Source organism: Tenrec ecaudatus, chromosome 10 (genome assembly GCF_050624435.1).
Source record: "Tenrec ecaudatus isolate mTenEca1 chromosome 10, mTenEca1.hap1, whole genome shotgun sequence".
Classification (NCBI taxonomy): Eukaryota; Metazoa; Chordata; class Mammalia; order Afrosoricida; family Tenrecidae; genus Tenrec; species Tenrec ecaudatus.
This window is the reverse complement of record NC_134539.1, coordinates 77,246,723-77,262,346: the sequence shown is the minus strand read 5'-3', so window position 1 is coordinate 77,262,346 and position 15,624 is coordinate 77,246,723. Positions and strand designations below refer to the sequence as shown.

At 43.4% G+C, this 15,624-nt stretch overlaps 1 protein-coding gene across 9 annotated transcripts in view; it reads right to left on the bottom strand.

The window, feature by feature from the left end:
- Window positions 1-15,624, bottom strand: part of FNBP1 (formin binding protein 1) — a 163,912-nt gene that overhangs the window by 13,206 nt on the left and 135,082 nt on the right. For all 9 annotated transcript variants that reach the window (XM_075560639.1, XM_075560637.1, XM_075560638.1 and 6 more), the window contains one exon: window positions 12,751-12,860. In XM_075560639.1, the coding sequence (XP_075416754.1) occupies window positions 12,751-12,860 (110 nt within the window). The remainder of the gene's footprint in view (window positions 1-12,750; window positions 12,861-15,624) is intronic.

The window sequence follows — 15,624 nt, the reverse complement described above, 5'->3', positions numbered from 1 at the left end:
CTTTCCTTGCCATGTAGAGTTGATGATGAGTTTTTTCGTTTCTTGAAAGAATGTTGGTGGAATAAGGATCAGGCGTGTACCATATCCATCGATCACTTTCAGTAGAATTGACATTTTCACAATGTCAAGAGCATGACACAAATGGGCTTCAGAAAGATGACAGGAAAAGTCCACTACCTTGTAGTTCCATTTGTCCATGCACCTGGTGAAGCTCTCGGACCTGTTCTGTTCTTCAGCGGGCTTCTTTAGTTTCCTGGAGCAGTGTTTCAGAGTTCTCTTTGTATACGTTTGGCTTATTTCTATGTATTTATGATCTCTTTGGTAGCCAGTGCAGGTGGTATGGTTTTCTAGATCTCATTTCCAGAGTTGGATTTGGGAGTATAGAGGAACCCAGCAGATTTTGTTGCTTACGCCCATCTTGTCCTCTGCCAATTCTCCAAATTCTTCTATTATTTCTAGTAGTGACTAAGCAGCCTCCTTTGGATTTTCTAGGCAGAGTCATCTCATCTGTAAATAAGCAGAGGTTTCCTTCTTCCTTACCAATTCGGATCACTCCTGTTCCCCTTCTTGCCCACTTCCAGCGCAGTAACGAGGGCGAGTGATGATACGGTCCTGGTCCCCAGGGGAAGGCTTTCCTCTCCCCATGTGAGAGGAATGTTGGCTGTTGGTTATGTATAGAGGATCTTAATTATGTTGAGGGATTTCCTTTCTAGTCTATTTTGCTGAGAATTTTTATCACGAATGGGGATTGGATTTTATCAAATGGGCACTGGATTTTATCAAATGATTTTTCTGTGTCAACTGCAATGATCATATGGTTCTTTTCCTTTGTTTTATGTATGGGTTGGGTTATGCTATTTTTCTAATGCCAAACCATCCTTGCATACCTAATAATAATATCCCATTTGGTCAAATTATATATATATATATAAAATTATTTTGGATAAGGTGTTAGATGTTATTGGTGAGGACTTTACTGAGAATGTCTCCATGAGGGACAATGGTCTATACTTTACATTTTTAGTGGTCCCTTTGCATGGCTTTGGTATCAAGGTAATGCTTGCTTCATAGAATGAATTTGGGAGTAGTGCATTCTTTTCTATGTTCCGGAATAGTTTGATTAGAATTGGTGACAGCTCCTTTGGGGCCAGGGCTTGGCACCCATCAGACTCAACCAGAAAACACCCCTAAAGGCCAACAAACAGTCCTTGAACTAACTACAAGCTTTTTTTGTTGTTGTTGTCGTGGAGTTTTTTGGTTTTGTCATTGGCTTTTTGTTGTTGTTGTTGTTTGGTTTGGTTTGGTCACTTGGTTTTGCTCTCTCTTGTTTTTGTGCATGTTATTATCTCCACAGGTGTGTCTAAATACAATAGGCTGGATGAAAAATCTGGAGGAGAAAACATTGGGACTGACAGTTCCGGGGGCACATGGGAGAAGGGAAGGTGGGGGGGAAAGGAAGTGGTGTTAACAAACCCAGACAAGGGAACAATGAGTGATCCAAATCGGTGGTGAGGAGGGTGTAGGAGGCCTGGTAGGGCGTGACCAAGGGTAATGTAACCGAGAGGAATCACTGAAGCCCAAATGAAGGCTGAGCATGATAGTGGGACAAGAAGAAAGTAAAAGGAAATAGAGGAAAGAACTAGGAGGCAAAGGGCTTTTAGAGAGCTCTAAATAAAGGCATATACATATGTAAATACATTTATATGTGATGGGGAAATAGATCTATATGCATATAGGTATAGGTTTAGTAATAAGGTGGCAGATGGACATTGGGCCTCCACTCAAGTACTCCCTCAACGCAAGAACATTTTGTTCTATTAAACTGGCATTCCATGATGCTCACCTTCCCGACATGATTGCTGAAGACTTAGTGGGTGCATAAGCAAATGTGGTGAAGAAAGCTGATGGTGTCTGGCTATCAAAAGATATAGCGTCTGGGGTCTTAAAGACTTGAAGGTAAACAAGCGAGCATCTAGTTCAGAGGCAACAAAGCCCACATGGAAGAAGCACACCAGCCTGTGTGATCACGAGTTGTCGAAGCAATGAAGTATCAGGCATCATCGAGTAAAAAATCTTAACATTGTGAATGAGGGGGAGTACGGAGCGGAGACCCAAAGCCCATATGTAGGCAACTGGACATCCCCTACAGAAGGGTCGCAGGGAGGAGACGAGCCAGTCAGGGTGCAGTGTAGCAATGATGAAACATACAACTATCCTCTAGTTCCTAAATACTTCCCCTCGCCGCGCCCCCCTCCCCAACTATCATGATCCCAATTCTACCTTACAAATCTAGCTAGATCAGAGAATGTACAAACAGGAACTGGAAACACAGGGAATCCAGGACAGATGAACCCTTCAGGACCAGTGCTGAGAGTAGTGATACCAGAAGGGTGGAGGGTGGGTGGGATGGAAAGGGGGAGCTGATTACAGGGATCTACATATAACCTCCTCCCTGGGGAATGGACACACAAAAGTGGGTGAAGGGAGTCATTGGACAGTGTAAGATATGAAAAAATAATAATTTATAAATTATCAAGGGTTCATGAGGGAAGAAGGAGAGGGGAGGAATGGGGAAAATGAGGAGTTGATGCCAGGAGCTTAAGGGGAGAGTAAATGTTTTGAGGATGATGAGGGTAATGAATGTACAAAAGTGCTTTACACAATGGATGGATGTATGAATTGTGATGAGTTGTATGAGCCCCTAATAAAATGATTAAAAAAAAAAAGAATTGGTGTCAGCTCTTCTCTGAAGGTTTGGTAGGACTCCCTGGTGAAGTTGTTTGAAAACAGGGCCTTTTTGTTGGTGGTGGGAGTCTTTTGATGACTTTTTCAGTGTCTTCTTTTATTTTCGGCTCCGGTGGGGTTAGTTTGGGCAGGTGGTAGGTGAAGGGGCAATGAATCATAGACTGTGCTCTTCTCACCCAAATCTCCGACTTCCCCCAGATGACCTTTCTCTGCCTGGGTCTGGTGTGAAAAGGTGGGAGGATAAGGACAGCATTCACCTGTGAGTAACTGCGGCCAGGGGACCCTGCAATGCGACCCTGCTGTGTGTGTAGAAAATGAGCAATCTGAGAAGCTGGGGAGGGATCGCATTATCAGTAAAAGCCAGGAGTGGAGCACATCCTGTAGACAGATCTGTATACAGTGAGCTTCCTGGATCCAGTGACAATACCATCAGAGGAGCAGCAGCAGAACCAGGCACTAGAGCCGGGCACAGAGGGATGCACTCCCAAACCACAGAGCAAGGGAAGCTGAGTGCTTCTGTGCCGGAGGCTGGAGTATGGAGTGGGGTGCCACTGGGCGCTTAACTGGAGAAGCTGAGCTTGCTGTCCCAAGGAATTGGGCTGAGTGCCTCTGGGCCCTTAATTCAAGAATTTGGGTTTGCTGACTGACTGAGTTTCGGCTGAGAATGCCTCGGGGGTGGAGGCTTCCAGCAGTGTGCTCTGCCCCTTTGGGCATTTATTAGCAGACCTGGACAACTTTGTAAGGTGTCCTGATAAACAGCCCACCCTGAGCTTTTCTTGCTGGCATTACACTTTTACGTCCTTCATCAGCCCTTTAATCATGAATTTTGTCTGTGAGTTAGTTCTGTGGACCCACTGCAATAGATATTAGAACCCAGAGAAGTAAAACATAGACTAATAATTTAGACACAGTATGGTTTATTAGTTGTTGCACTAGTTCTTCATAGTCTTATTTCTGTTGATTCTGCTGTCATGTCACCCATTTCATTTCTTCTTTGTACCTTCTCATTTATTAATTTACTTAGTGGTTTGCAGATTTTATTCTTCCTTTCAGGGAATTAACTTCTAGCCTTGTGGATTGGTCTTTGAGTACAGCTTTTGCTGTGCCAAAAGGTTTTGGTATAATGTGTTTTCATTCTTGTTTAGAACTGGATGAATTTATTTTTTAATTTCTTGTGTTACCCAGTGGTTTCCCTTCTCCCTGCCCCATTATGCTTGTGGGGGCAACTATTTTTATTATTATTGTATCAAGGAAAGAGTTTTGATGAGAGGTTAAGTTGGTAGTTCCTTGGTGAGTTAGGAAGGAGGCTAGGAATGTTTGAGCATGACATTCCAAAGGGAACTTCCTCCTCCCCCCTTAAGTCCAAACTCAAATGTCACTTCTTCTCCCACGCTGCCAGCCAGGACCTCGTCTCTGGGAACAGCACTGCTCTTCCTGTATGGACCCCCCAGCATTCTCCAGACTGTGCAGTTACATGCTTACTAAACGGCCTCCTCTTCAGAGTGTGCGCCCTTGCAGATATCAAATAGCTACTGCCTTGTTTCCACTGCGCATTCCAGACGGAAACACATGACACTTCCTAGGTGTTTGCTGCACCCAGTGGTTTGTAAGATGTTACTTGGTTTTTTTATGCTTTTTCTCATGATTCCTATTGATTTATAATTTTATTATATATAATTTTTAATTTTATAACAGCATTGTGATCAAGAAGATCACTTCAATGTTTTTTAATTTATTACGTCTTGCTTTATGGCCTAATATATGGCCTATTATGGAGAATGAAATGTGTGCTCGAGAGGAATGTGTACTATTGGGTGCATGTGTCTATGAGGTCAGGTTGATGTCTTGTACTGTACTGTACTTAGATCTGTATCTTTGCGGGGTTTTTTGCCTAGTTCTTCTGTCCTACATCAAGTGAAATATTTGCCCTGCTATCGAGAGATATAGTGTCTGGGGTCTTGAAGGCTTGAAGGTAAACAAGCGGCCATCTAGCCCAGAAGCAACAAAGCCCACATGGAAGAAGCACACCAACATGTGTGATAACAAGGGGTCAAAGGGATCAGTATCAAGCACCAAAGAACAAAAAATCCTATCATCGTGAATGAGGGGGAGTGCAGGATGGAAACCCAATGCCCATCTGTAGACAAATGGACATCCCTTGCAGAAGGGTAGAGGGGAGATGAGTCACTCAGGGTGCAGTATAGCATTGATGAAACTCACAACTTTCCTTTAGTTCTTAAACGCTCCCCCCCCACACCCCACTATCATGATCCTAATTCTACCTTACAAACCTGGTTAGACCAGAGGATGCACAGTGGTGCAGACAGGAACTGGAAACAGAATCCAGGACAGATGAACCCCTCATGACTAATGGTGAGAGTGGCTATACAGGGAGGGAGGAGGGATGGGGGTGTGGAAAGGGGGAAACAATTACAAGGATCTACATATAACCTCCTCCCTGGGGGATGGACAATAGAAAAGTGAGTGAAGGGAGACGTCGGACAGTGTAAGATATGACAAAATAATAATTTATAAATTATTAAGGGTTCATGAGGGAGGGGGAACGGGGAGGGAGGGGGAAAAATGAGGAGTTGATGCCAGGGGCTTAAATGGAGAGCAAATGTTTTGAGAATGACGAGGGTAACGAGTGTACAGTGTGCTTTATACAGCTGATGTATGTATGGATTGTGATAAGACTTGTATGAGGCCTATAAAATGATTTGTAAAAAGTAAAATGCTAAAAGTTACTGCTATTGTGGAGTTGTCTTTTTTTCTGATCATGTTAAGAGTCGGTCTTGTGTTTGTGTACCTCCTTGAGGTGCATAGACATTTACTATGGTCTATCCTTTTGTTAGAGTGACTCTTTCATCATCACATCATTTCTTTCTGGGTTTCGCCTTAGAGTCTGTGTTACCGGAAATTAATATTGTCACTGCGGCTCTTTTTCATCTGCCATTTCTTTGATGCTTTCGCTCCCTTTAGCTTTTGCTCATTTCATTTGTAAGGCGTGTGTCTCGTAGGCAGCAAGTTGATGGGTGATGCTTTCTTCTCCATCCTGCCACTTGTCTCTTGACTATGCATTTAATCCACCCATATACCACGTGGTTAACGATAGGTCTGAAATGACTACCGTCTTTTTACTGTACTCTTGTGCTGCGGATAACTTTTTTGTTCCACTCTTCTCTGTGAAATTCTCTTTCATTTACATGTCCTTCATTGCTGTTGACCTTGTGTTTCCTGGGCCCTTGTGCTTTTCTTTGATTGTTTTGGTACAAGGGGTTGTTACTTCTCTTTGGGCTTACCTTGAAATTGACTTTAAGCTTCCTAGATTAAAACTGTCTGCTCTATCTTGATATAACCTTAATGTCCCTTCCACAAGGAAGTTCAGGAACTACATCGCCAACCCCTTATTTTTGATTGGAAGTTGTCATTTACAGATTGTCTGTTCTATGTTCAGCCTTGAACCTTAACTTCAGTTTTTGAAAACTCTTGATCTGGATTCTTTTCCAGGTGATGTATTCTTGTGTCTAAATCTCAGGTTATTGTCTGACATTGTTTCTTCTCAGTCAGAAGGGATCCCAATAGCATTTTTTGTAAAGTTGCGCTTTACAGGTTTCCTTAATTTCTGTTTACCTGGAAATGTCCTAATGTTTTTTTTGCTTTAATCATTTTATTGGGGGTTAGTACAACTCTTATTACAATCCATACATCCGTCCATTGTGTCAAGAACATTTACACATTTGTTGACATCATCATTTTCTTTCCACTTTAGCCCTTGGTATCAGCTCATTTTCCCCCCTCTCTCCCTCATAAACCCGTGATAATTTATAAATTATTATTTTTTCATGGCTTAGACTGACTGATGTCTCCCTTCAGCCACTTTTTTGTTGTCCATCCCCCTGGGAGGGGGTTTTATGTAGGTCATTGTGATCGATTCCCCATTTATCCCCCCACCTTATCCTTACCCTCCTGGTAGCCCTACTTTCATTGGTCCTGAGGGGTTTAGCTGTCCTGGATTCCCTGTGTTTCTAGCTCTGATCTGTACCTGTGTACATGCTCTGGTCTAGCTGGATTTGTAAGGTAGAATTGGACTCGTAACAGTGGGGGAGAGGAAGTATTAAAAAACTAGAGGAAAGTTGTCTGTTTCATTGGTGCTATGCTGCACCTTGATGGGCTGATCTCTTCCTTGTGACCCTTCTGTAAGGGAATGTCCAATTGTCTACATGGGCTTTGGATCTACCCTCTGCATTCCCCTTCATTCACAATAATATGATTTTTTTTCTGGGTCTTTGATGGCTGATACCTGATCCCATTAATACCTCATGATCACATAGGCTGGTGTGATTCTTTCACGTGTGTTTTGTTGCTTCACAGCTAGATGGCCACTTGTTTATCTTCAAGTCTTTAAGCCTCCAGATGCTATATCTTTTTATAGCTGGGCACAACCAGCTTTCTTCACATTTGCTTATGCACCCATTTTGTCTTCAGCGATCGTGTCGGAAAGCTAAGCATCACAGAATGCCAGGTTAATAGAACAAAGTGTTCTTATGTTGAGAAAGTACTTGGGTAGAGGCTCAATGTCCTTCTATTACCTTAATACTTAACATATAAATATATGTACATAGATCTATGTCCCTGATGTCATTATAAATATATTTACAGATGTACATGCCTGTATTTAGACCTCTATAAATGCCCTTTGCATCCTAGTTCTTTCTTTTTTACTTTCCTCTTGTCCTACTACCATGTTTGGCCTTCATTCCAGTTTCAGTGATTCCTCTGTTACATTGCCCTTGATCAAGCCCTATCAGGCATCTTTTGCCCTCCTCACCATGGATTTTAGATCACTTATTGTTCCCTTGTTCTTGGGTTGGTTAACACCCACTTCCTTTCCCTCACCTCTCCCTCATCCCCACCAACCATCAGTCCTGTTGTTTTCTCCTCCAGATTGTTTATCGCACCTATCTTATCTAGATAGATACACAGAGACAATGATAAGCACAAAAACAAGGCAGAACAAAACCAAACAACAAAAGAAAACTAAACAACAATGCAAAAAAACAATAATAGCAAAAATAAATGCCTATAAATATTTCCAGGTCTGTTAGTTGACCTTTAGGATGTTTTCTGGTTGAGTCTGATGGGGTGCCTCTACCTGGCCCCTAAGTCTATTTTTGGTATTCCCTGGAGACTTCATTGCTTTGCTCCCCTTGCTGCTCTGTTGCATGCTCTTAGTGTTTCCCCCAGGTGTGGTGGGGTAAGATTGGGTGCAATTCTGCACTGTGCCTCCAGTGTTGTCCCTCGTAGCACTATGGATCAGTGAGGGGTGTTTGTCTCTCGTGGTGGGGTCAGTCCTAAGGTCCTCTCTGTACATTGGCTGCTCTGAGCAGGAATATCATTCTCGGGGCTTAATGGGCCAGGATGTGTTCCATTCTCTCTCCTTCCCTGTTTGTTTGCTCCTATGTGCTCTAATCAGACATGCCCCTCTCCCTGAACTATAGCTTCAGTGCTGTCCTCTGAAGTGAATTCTTCTGGGGGGACAGGGTTGTCCAAGTAGTTGGAAAATGTCCTAATCCTGCCATTATGTTTGAGGGATATTTTTGCTGGGTAAGTAAACGCAGGCTGGAAGTACTGTTCCTGTTGAGAATCCTGTGAATTTGCTTTCTGTGCTCTCATTGTCTCACGATGGCCATGCTGTGCTGGCTTGGCTGACAAGGCTGCCCAATGCTGTCTCCTTTCATTTGCTGTTTCAGTCCATTCCTTTTCCCAGTCAGTGCTTGCACTGGTTCTTTCTCCTTTCCCTTGATGCTTGGGGTTCTAGGATTTTCTTCTGTATCTGTTTCTGTAGAGGGAGAGTGTGGTGTGTCTAAGCTGCCACTTTGACCAGAAGTTCAGAACCCAATTTTAACCCCAGCTTCAGTAGAACTAAATTGTAAGCAAGATCACTACTTGGCTTATTTATAGAGCCTAAAACCTCAAGCTACCATTTGACTTCAAATATCAAAACAATGGCTCTCCAAGTACAGTCAGAACATAGAAGGTGTAAAATGATGAAGAAAGTGTTTTTTCCAAAAGGACCTTGAACTATTTATAGGCTTTTCTTTCTTGGGTCATTGGTTTTTATCAGTTGTTGTTATTGTTGTTTTATTTTCTTTTGTTTCTGTGTTTTGCTTTTCTTGTTTTTGTGCTTCTTATTATCATCTATGAAGGTATAACTAGATAAGATAGGTGGGATAAACAATTTGGAGGAAAAAACAATGGGACCGATGGTTCTGGGGGGTGGGGAGGACATGGGAGAGGGGGAGGCGAGAGAAAGGAAGTGGGTGTTAATAAACCCAGGGACAAGGGAAAAACAAGTGATCCAAAATCTGTGGTGAGGAGGGTGTAGGATGCCTGGTAGGGCTTGATCAAGGGAAATGTAACCGAGAGGAATCACTGAAACCCAAATGAAGGCTGAACACGATAGTGGAACAAGAGAAAGTAAAAGGAAATAGAAGAAAGAACTAGGAGGCAAAGGGCATTTATAGAGATCTAAATACAGGCATGTACATATGTAAATATACTTATGATGATGGGGAAATAGATCTATGTACATATATTTATAGGTTTAGTATTAAGGTTGCAGATGGACATTGGACCTCGCTTGACTCAAGTACTCCCTCAATGCAAGAACACTTTGTTCTATTAAACTGGCATTCCACGATACTCAGCTTCCCAACACGATCGCTGCTGGGTCCATAAGAAAATGTGGTGAAGAAAACTGATGGTGTCTGACTATCAAAAGATATAGCATCTGGGGTCTTAAAGACTTGAAGATAAAGAAGCGGCCATCTAGCTGAGAAACAACAAAGCCCACATGGAAGAAGCATACCAGCCTGTGCGCTGACGAGATGTAGATAGGATCAGGTATCAGGCATCAAAAAACAAAAAAAAAATCATATCATTGTGAATGAGGGGGAGTGTGGAGTGGAGACCCAAAGCCCATCTGTAGGCAACTGGACATCCCTTACAGAAGGGTTGCAGGGAGGAGACGAACCCGTCAGGGTGCAGGGTAGCAACAATGAAACAGACAAATTTCCTCTAGCGTTTTAATACTTCCTCCCCCCACCCCCCCCCCATGAGCCCAATTCTATCTTACAACTCCGGCAAGACCAGAGCATGTACACTGGTACAGATCAGACACAGGGAATCCAGGACAGATAAACCCTCAGGACTAATAATGAGACTAGGGATACCAGGAGGGTACGGATAAGTGGGGTGGGGAGAGAAAGGGGGAACTGATCACAGTGATCTACATATAACCCCCTCCCAGGGGGACGTACAACAAAAAAAGTGGGTGAAAGGATACATCGATCAGTGTAAGAAGTGAAAAAATAATAACAATTTATAAATTATCAAGGGTTTGTAAGGGAGGGAGGGCGAGGAAGGGAGAGGAAAAATGAGGAGCTGATACCAAGGGCTCAAGTAGAAAGAAAATGATGATGGCAACAAATGTACAAATGTGCTTGACACAATGGATGGATGATGGTGATAAGAGTTGTACAAGCTCCCGCCAAAATGATTTAAAAATGATTCAAAAAATGATTTTTAAAAAGTGTTTTTTTTTTTTTAATACAGGATTCTTAACAAGTATATCCTAAATGAGGCAAAAACATCACAGGATGTAAGTGCAAAGAAGAAATGTGACTGAATCACTTTTTATTTTTATTTCTTCCTATGCAGCAACCCACCACCCCAAAGATCAAACTTACAAAACAGGTCAGTAAAGTAGGGACCCTTGAGGTGGGAGTCTGGTGCCGATTCTTCCTGACACACGCAAACGTCTACACCTCTGATGGTAGTGATATGTACATTAAGGTAAGTTGTGGCTTAACAACGAGGAGAAGAGATAGTGAGGGTGTCGGAGCAACAGCAAACTAGCTAAGAGGAGAAAATAGGGGAAAGTGATGGTGGGGCAGGAGAAAGGTAAAAGGAACAGAGGAAGGCCACAGGAAGCAAAGCAATGGAGAGAGGTATAAGGACGGAGAGAGGTATAAGGACAGGTGTGCACATATATAAATACATTAACCCACAGAAATAGAGGTATTGGCCTATGTACATGTATTTATTCGGCAATACACTGTGGTAGTGGGCTGACTTTGGGCCTCTGCTCAGACCCTCCCTCAATACAAGAACATTCTGTTCTAACAAATGGGCAGTCTGAGATGCACACCCTCCTAACACAATCACTGAAGACAAAATGGGTGCATAAGCAAATGTGGTGAAAAAAGTGGATGGTGCCCGGCTATTAAAGGATATGGAGCCTGGGGTCTTAAATGCTTGAAGTTAAACACGTGGCCATTCAGCAGAGAAGCAACAAGCCTACATGGAAGAAGCACACTATCGATTCAATCACGAGGCGTCATCAGGACTGGGTAATAGGCATCAGAGGACACACAACAAACAAACCAACCAAAGCATATTGGAGAACAAAGGGAGGCAGAGCAGAGACCCAAAGTCCATCTGTAGACAATGGAAAAATTCCCCCATAGAGGAGCCACAGGGAAGGGATGAGTCCACCAGGGTACAGTAAAGCATCGATGAAACATACTATATTCCTCTGGTTCCTCAACCTCTACTATCAGGACCCTAGAACTGCTTCTCAATTCAGACTAGACCGGAACATGTAACAGGTATAGAAAAGAGATGGGGGCTCATGACATCCGGAATCCAGAAACAGGAGTGGGAATAGCAATACCATAAGGGTAGGGATAAAGGGGGGGAGGGAAAGTGAGAAAGGGGGAATTGATAACAATGATCAACCCATAATCATATACCCCTCTCCAGAGGGAAAGAGCAACAGAAAACACAGGAGAAGGGAGACACTGGTCAGTGTAAGATATGAAAATAATAATTTATAATCTACCAAGGGAGTATGGGGGGTAGGGAGGGGAGGAAAAGGGGGAAAATGAGGAGCTGATAACAAGAGCTCAATAGAAAATAAATGTCTGGCAATGAATGAATGAAGGCAACATATGTACAAACATGCCTGATGCAATCAATGTATGGATTGTAACAAGTGATGTAAGAGTCCCCAATAAAATGATAAAAAAAAAAGTTGTGGCATGTTTTCTAGACTCCATCCAACCTTGAGGTAGTTAGTTTACTGTCCCAACCTGGCTGATAAACACATGTGGGGTTAATTGAAGGGCAGAGGGATACATGGCTCGGTCAGCCTCGCCTTTCGAGTTCTCGGGTCTCTTGCTTTGTGATGGTTGGACCAGGGTGCAGCTGCCTTAGCCAGTTCCCTGCTTCAGCTGGCAAGGCTCACTTCCTGCAAGACATCCCCAAGGAGAAACCACAAGGACCTACCACGTCGCAGCACTGTGGAGACCCCTGCCAGAGCTGAGATGCTTACACATTCACTGATTTGGCTTTCCTCTTGCAGTCGGCATCACAGTGTGCGTTTTGTGAGATGGAGGAGGACATTGTGGATTGGTGTTGGACATATGGGTAATGGGTTAATGCTGAACTTGTGGGCTTGGGCAGCACTGGGTTGGGATGTTTTCTTGATGTGCACTCAACCTTTCTATAAAACTCTCTCTTATATGAGTTTCTGTGGATTTGTTTCTCTGAAGTACCCAGATTAAAACAAGTCCCTACATTAAAAATCTATATGAAAGTTCATTTTTTCATACTCAAATAGAAGATGAGCAAATTCTGAACCCAAAGCTAGGGTCTGGGCAGCAGCAAGGTAGGGTCATGGCCCTCTTTTCTGCCTCTTTTGTACAAAAACACTCACCTGTATACTAGTGATAAAAGAGAGTACCATTGTGTATTTCGCTCCCCAAACTCTGAATAAAGTCAATCTGTAAAAGGGAGCCTCCCAATCTATAAGACAGAAGTGTAATAGATTATCTGTGGCCAATCACACTGCTCATATAGCCATTTTAAAATCTACTGTCTGAATTTGTCTATTTCCAAACAGCAATGGATTTCTTAACAGGCGGTATTGATCCACTCTACCTTTGATCCATCTCCTTCTGGATTTCTTTATTTAATTCATCGACTTTCTGTTGCAGCTTTTTCCTCCTCTGTTCAGGTGGCAGGTTGCTGAAGTCCTCTGGTGTTGCGCCCTGCAGATACAAATATAAATGAGAAACTAGGAAGCCCTAAGGCCCTCCTACAAAAGGAGAGTGGGAAAAAAATGAGGAAAGCTGGCAGGAAAGATTCTGCTGACACAAGGTAGATGCAGAAATCTACATGGGTTTTTATGAAATAAAGAAGCTCTTTCCCAAGACACCCAGCTGAAATGCAAAACCTATGCATACAGACTGCACAAGGCCCACACACCAGTTTGCATCTCACTGCTGCTAGCCAACCATGCCTCTGGAAGGGCAAGGAGCAATGCCATAGGAGAGCGAGGAAGAAATACTCAGACGCCATTGAAAGTGTATCTAAGACAGTCTTCATGTCTCAAAACAGTACCATCAGTGCATGTGGTCACGCAGCTGAAGTTCGGGCCTCCTTGATATAAAGGAAGCGTATGTTTTATTCATATCAACGTCCCATCAACTGTTTCATATCGCAAGCATGGCTTTATTCTTGGATCTGAGCATTCCTTCCATCTCTGCACATGAGGTTGAGACCAAACGCTTCTGTACTCATGAACTGACAGATGGGCATCACATTCCTCAGAGTGTGGATGACAAGGATAGTAAATATACAACACCCCCTCTTCCCCCCAATGCACTCTTCCCTCCGCTGCCTCTAAGGGTCTAATCTGTTCTTTACAGGGTATTTGGCTGGCTTGTGAGCTTTCCAGGAGCCTGAATGAATTCATATTGAATGTTCTCCTGGACTTCAAAATTCAACTTCCCACAGCATATGGAATCACTCTCAGATGTTCAAAATCTACCTACAGGAACACACAGAGCTTGATTCCCTTTTAGACACAATGGCCACCTCTTCTCTGTGACTTAGAGTGTGATGGTAGTGGAAAAGTTCAATCGTCTTCCCACTCATCTTCCTCTGCGTGCTTGTCAGAGAGCCGGGGTGAGGTGTGGTACCAAGTGTTTTTGTTATGTTTCCTTAGAGAAAGAGAACTTGACTCAATAACCAAGGAGAAGCCAGGGAATTAAAAAAAAGAGATTTTATTTTATAACCTCAATTCTAATAAAACAAGGACAAGACCGGCTTGGCCAGTGGGTGGAGAAGAAGGGGCTTGCATAATGTAATTCCAAAATCAAGTCGAGTTTGCCAAGGAGCTTTCTTGTGGGCTTGTGACTGAAGTGCCTAGGCTGATTATGCTGAATGCCAGGCCGATGCGGTGGGAAGTGCATGATTCAGCAAATAACTTACCACAAAGGCCACACAAAGACCTTTCGGCCAATGTTCTCCAAGACCCTCCCATAAGACGCATGGACTGAGCAGTTCTCTCTGGGGTGTGTGTGTGGTGTGTGGAGTGGGAAGAGAGATTTGGGTAGTCCAGAATGGAAGTGACTTTTCCCTACCACTAAACCAAGGATGTTTCATTAGACTCTGAAACTAAAGCAAAACTCATCATTAGTATAAAACTAAGACCTTTTTCTTTTCCCCAGCCTAGAGCTGGAGTCTGCAAACTGCGGCTCAAGAGCCGTATGCACCTTATTCACTACACACACGTGGCTCTGAAGTAAAACTGAAAAAAAAAATGAAAGGGTATATCAAAGACGATTTCATTTGTAAATATTTACGGCTCTCGAATAATTTCTAAATTGTTGTGAGGGGCAGGATTGGCTCTTCCGTCTCAAAAGTTTGCCAACCCTAGAGTGTTCCAAACATTTTCCATCTTCATCCCTTGCTTGTCCTCAATCTACCATTGAGCTTGGAGGGGGAGAGGGGTGCTCTTATGTTGAATTCACTTCTAGTACCTCAGCATATCTTCTAGAATTATATTTCTTATCACTCCACTAACCAGAATGAAAACCAGAAATACACTGCTTTAGAAGTCAGGCAACCCAGTGAGTGGTGCGTCTTAATTCCACATCTGTTAACGGAGTGGAGGGAGGGCCCTTGGAGAGGCTGTGGAAACTACCACTGGCTAGCAGCTACTCCCCTCTTCATGCTTTAATTCTGGAGGGTGGGGCTGGGGCAGGAGCTCCCTGGAGCTTCAACTCATTCGAATTGGCTTTGTGTTCAGTAGAACATTGTGCCATGACAGGACTGTGTCTAAGACATTAGCCACATGTGACCACAGAGCACTTGCCCACGTGGCTAGTGTAACTAGGGCGCTGGCTTTTCAGTTTTAGTTAATTAAGTATACATAGCCACATGTGGCCAGTGGCTACCATGTGGGACAGTACAGGTTTAGACTGTGAACGGGTGTAAAACTAGCCGGGCACACACACAGCCACAAGGAGGGGTGCACGGAAAACACATCATGCTTGTGGCTTTCAGACACCCTGCACAAGCAGGCACTCCCCTCCTACTGATTTACGAATACTGAAACAAGGAGGCCCTCCTTGGTAGCTGCTTCTGTGCTGTTGGCTGAAAATGAACCCCAGTCACTACCTCAAAGGAGCTTCACTTCCTCTGTGGACACTCAGGCTGCCAGCTTTTTCTAACACCAAAGAAACTTAAGGTTTCCACGGGGCCCTTACAAGGTTATTCCATTGAATTTGCCTTTTGAAGCTTGAATGCTTTTAAATAGTACTCTGCTGGCGTGTTTATTCCTAGTATGGAGTCAAAATGTATTTTCTGAAATCTCAGGAGCTGCTTCATTTACAGAGAGCAGGCATGCCAGGTGGCAATGTTGTTGAAGAGGAACACACACACACACACACACACACATCCCAAGGGGCTGTGCTATTGGAAGAAGGTTTTCACATGCAAATGAAGTCAAACAGGTGTTCAACTCCA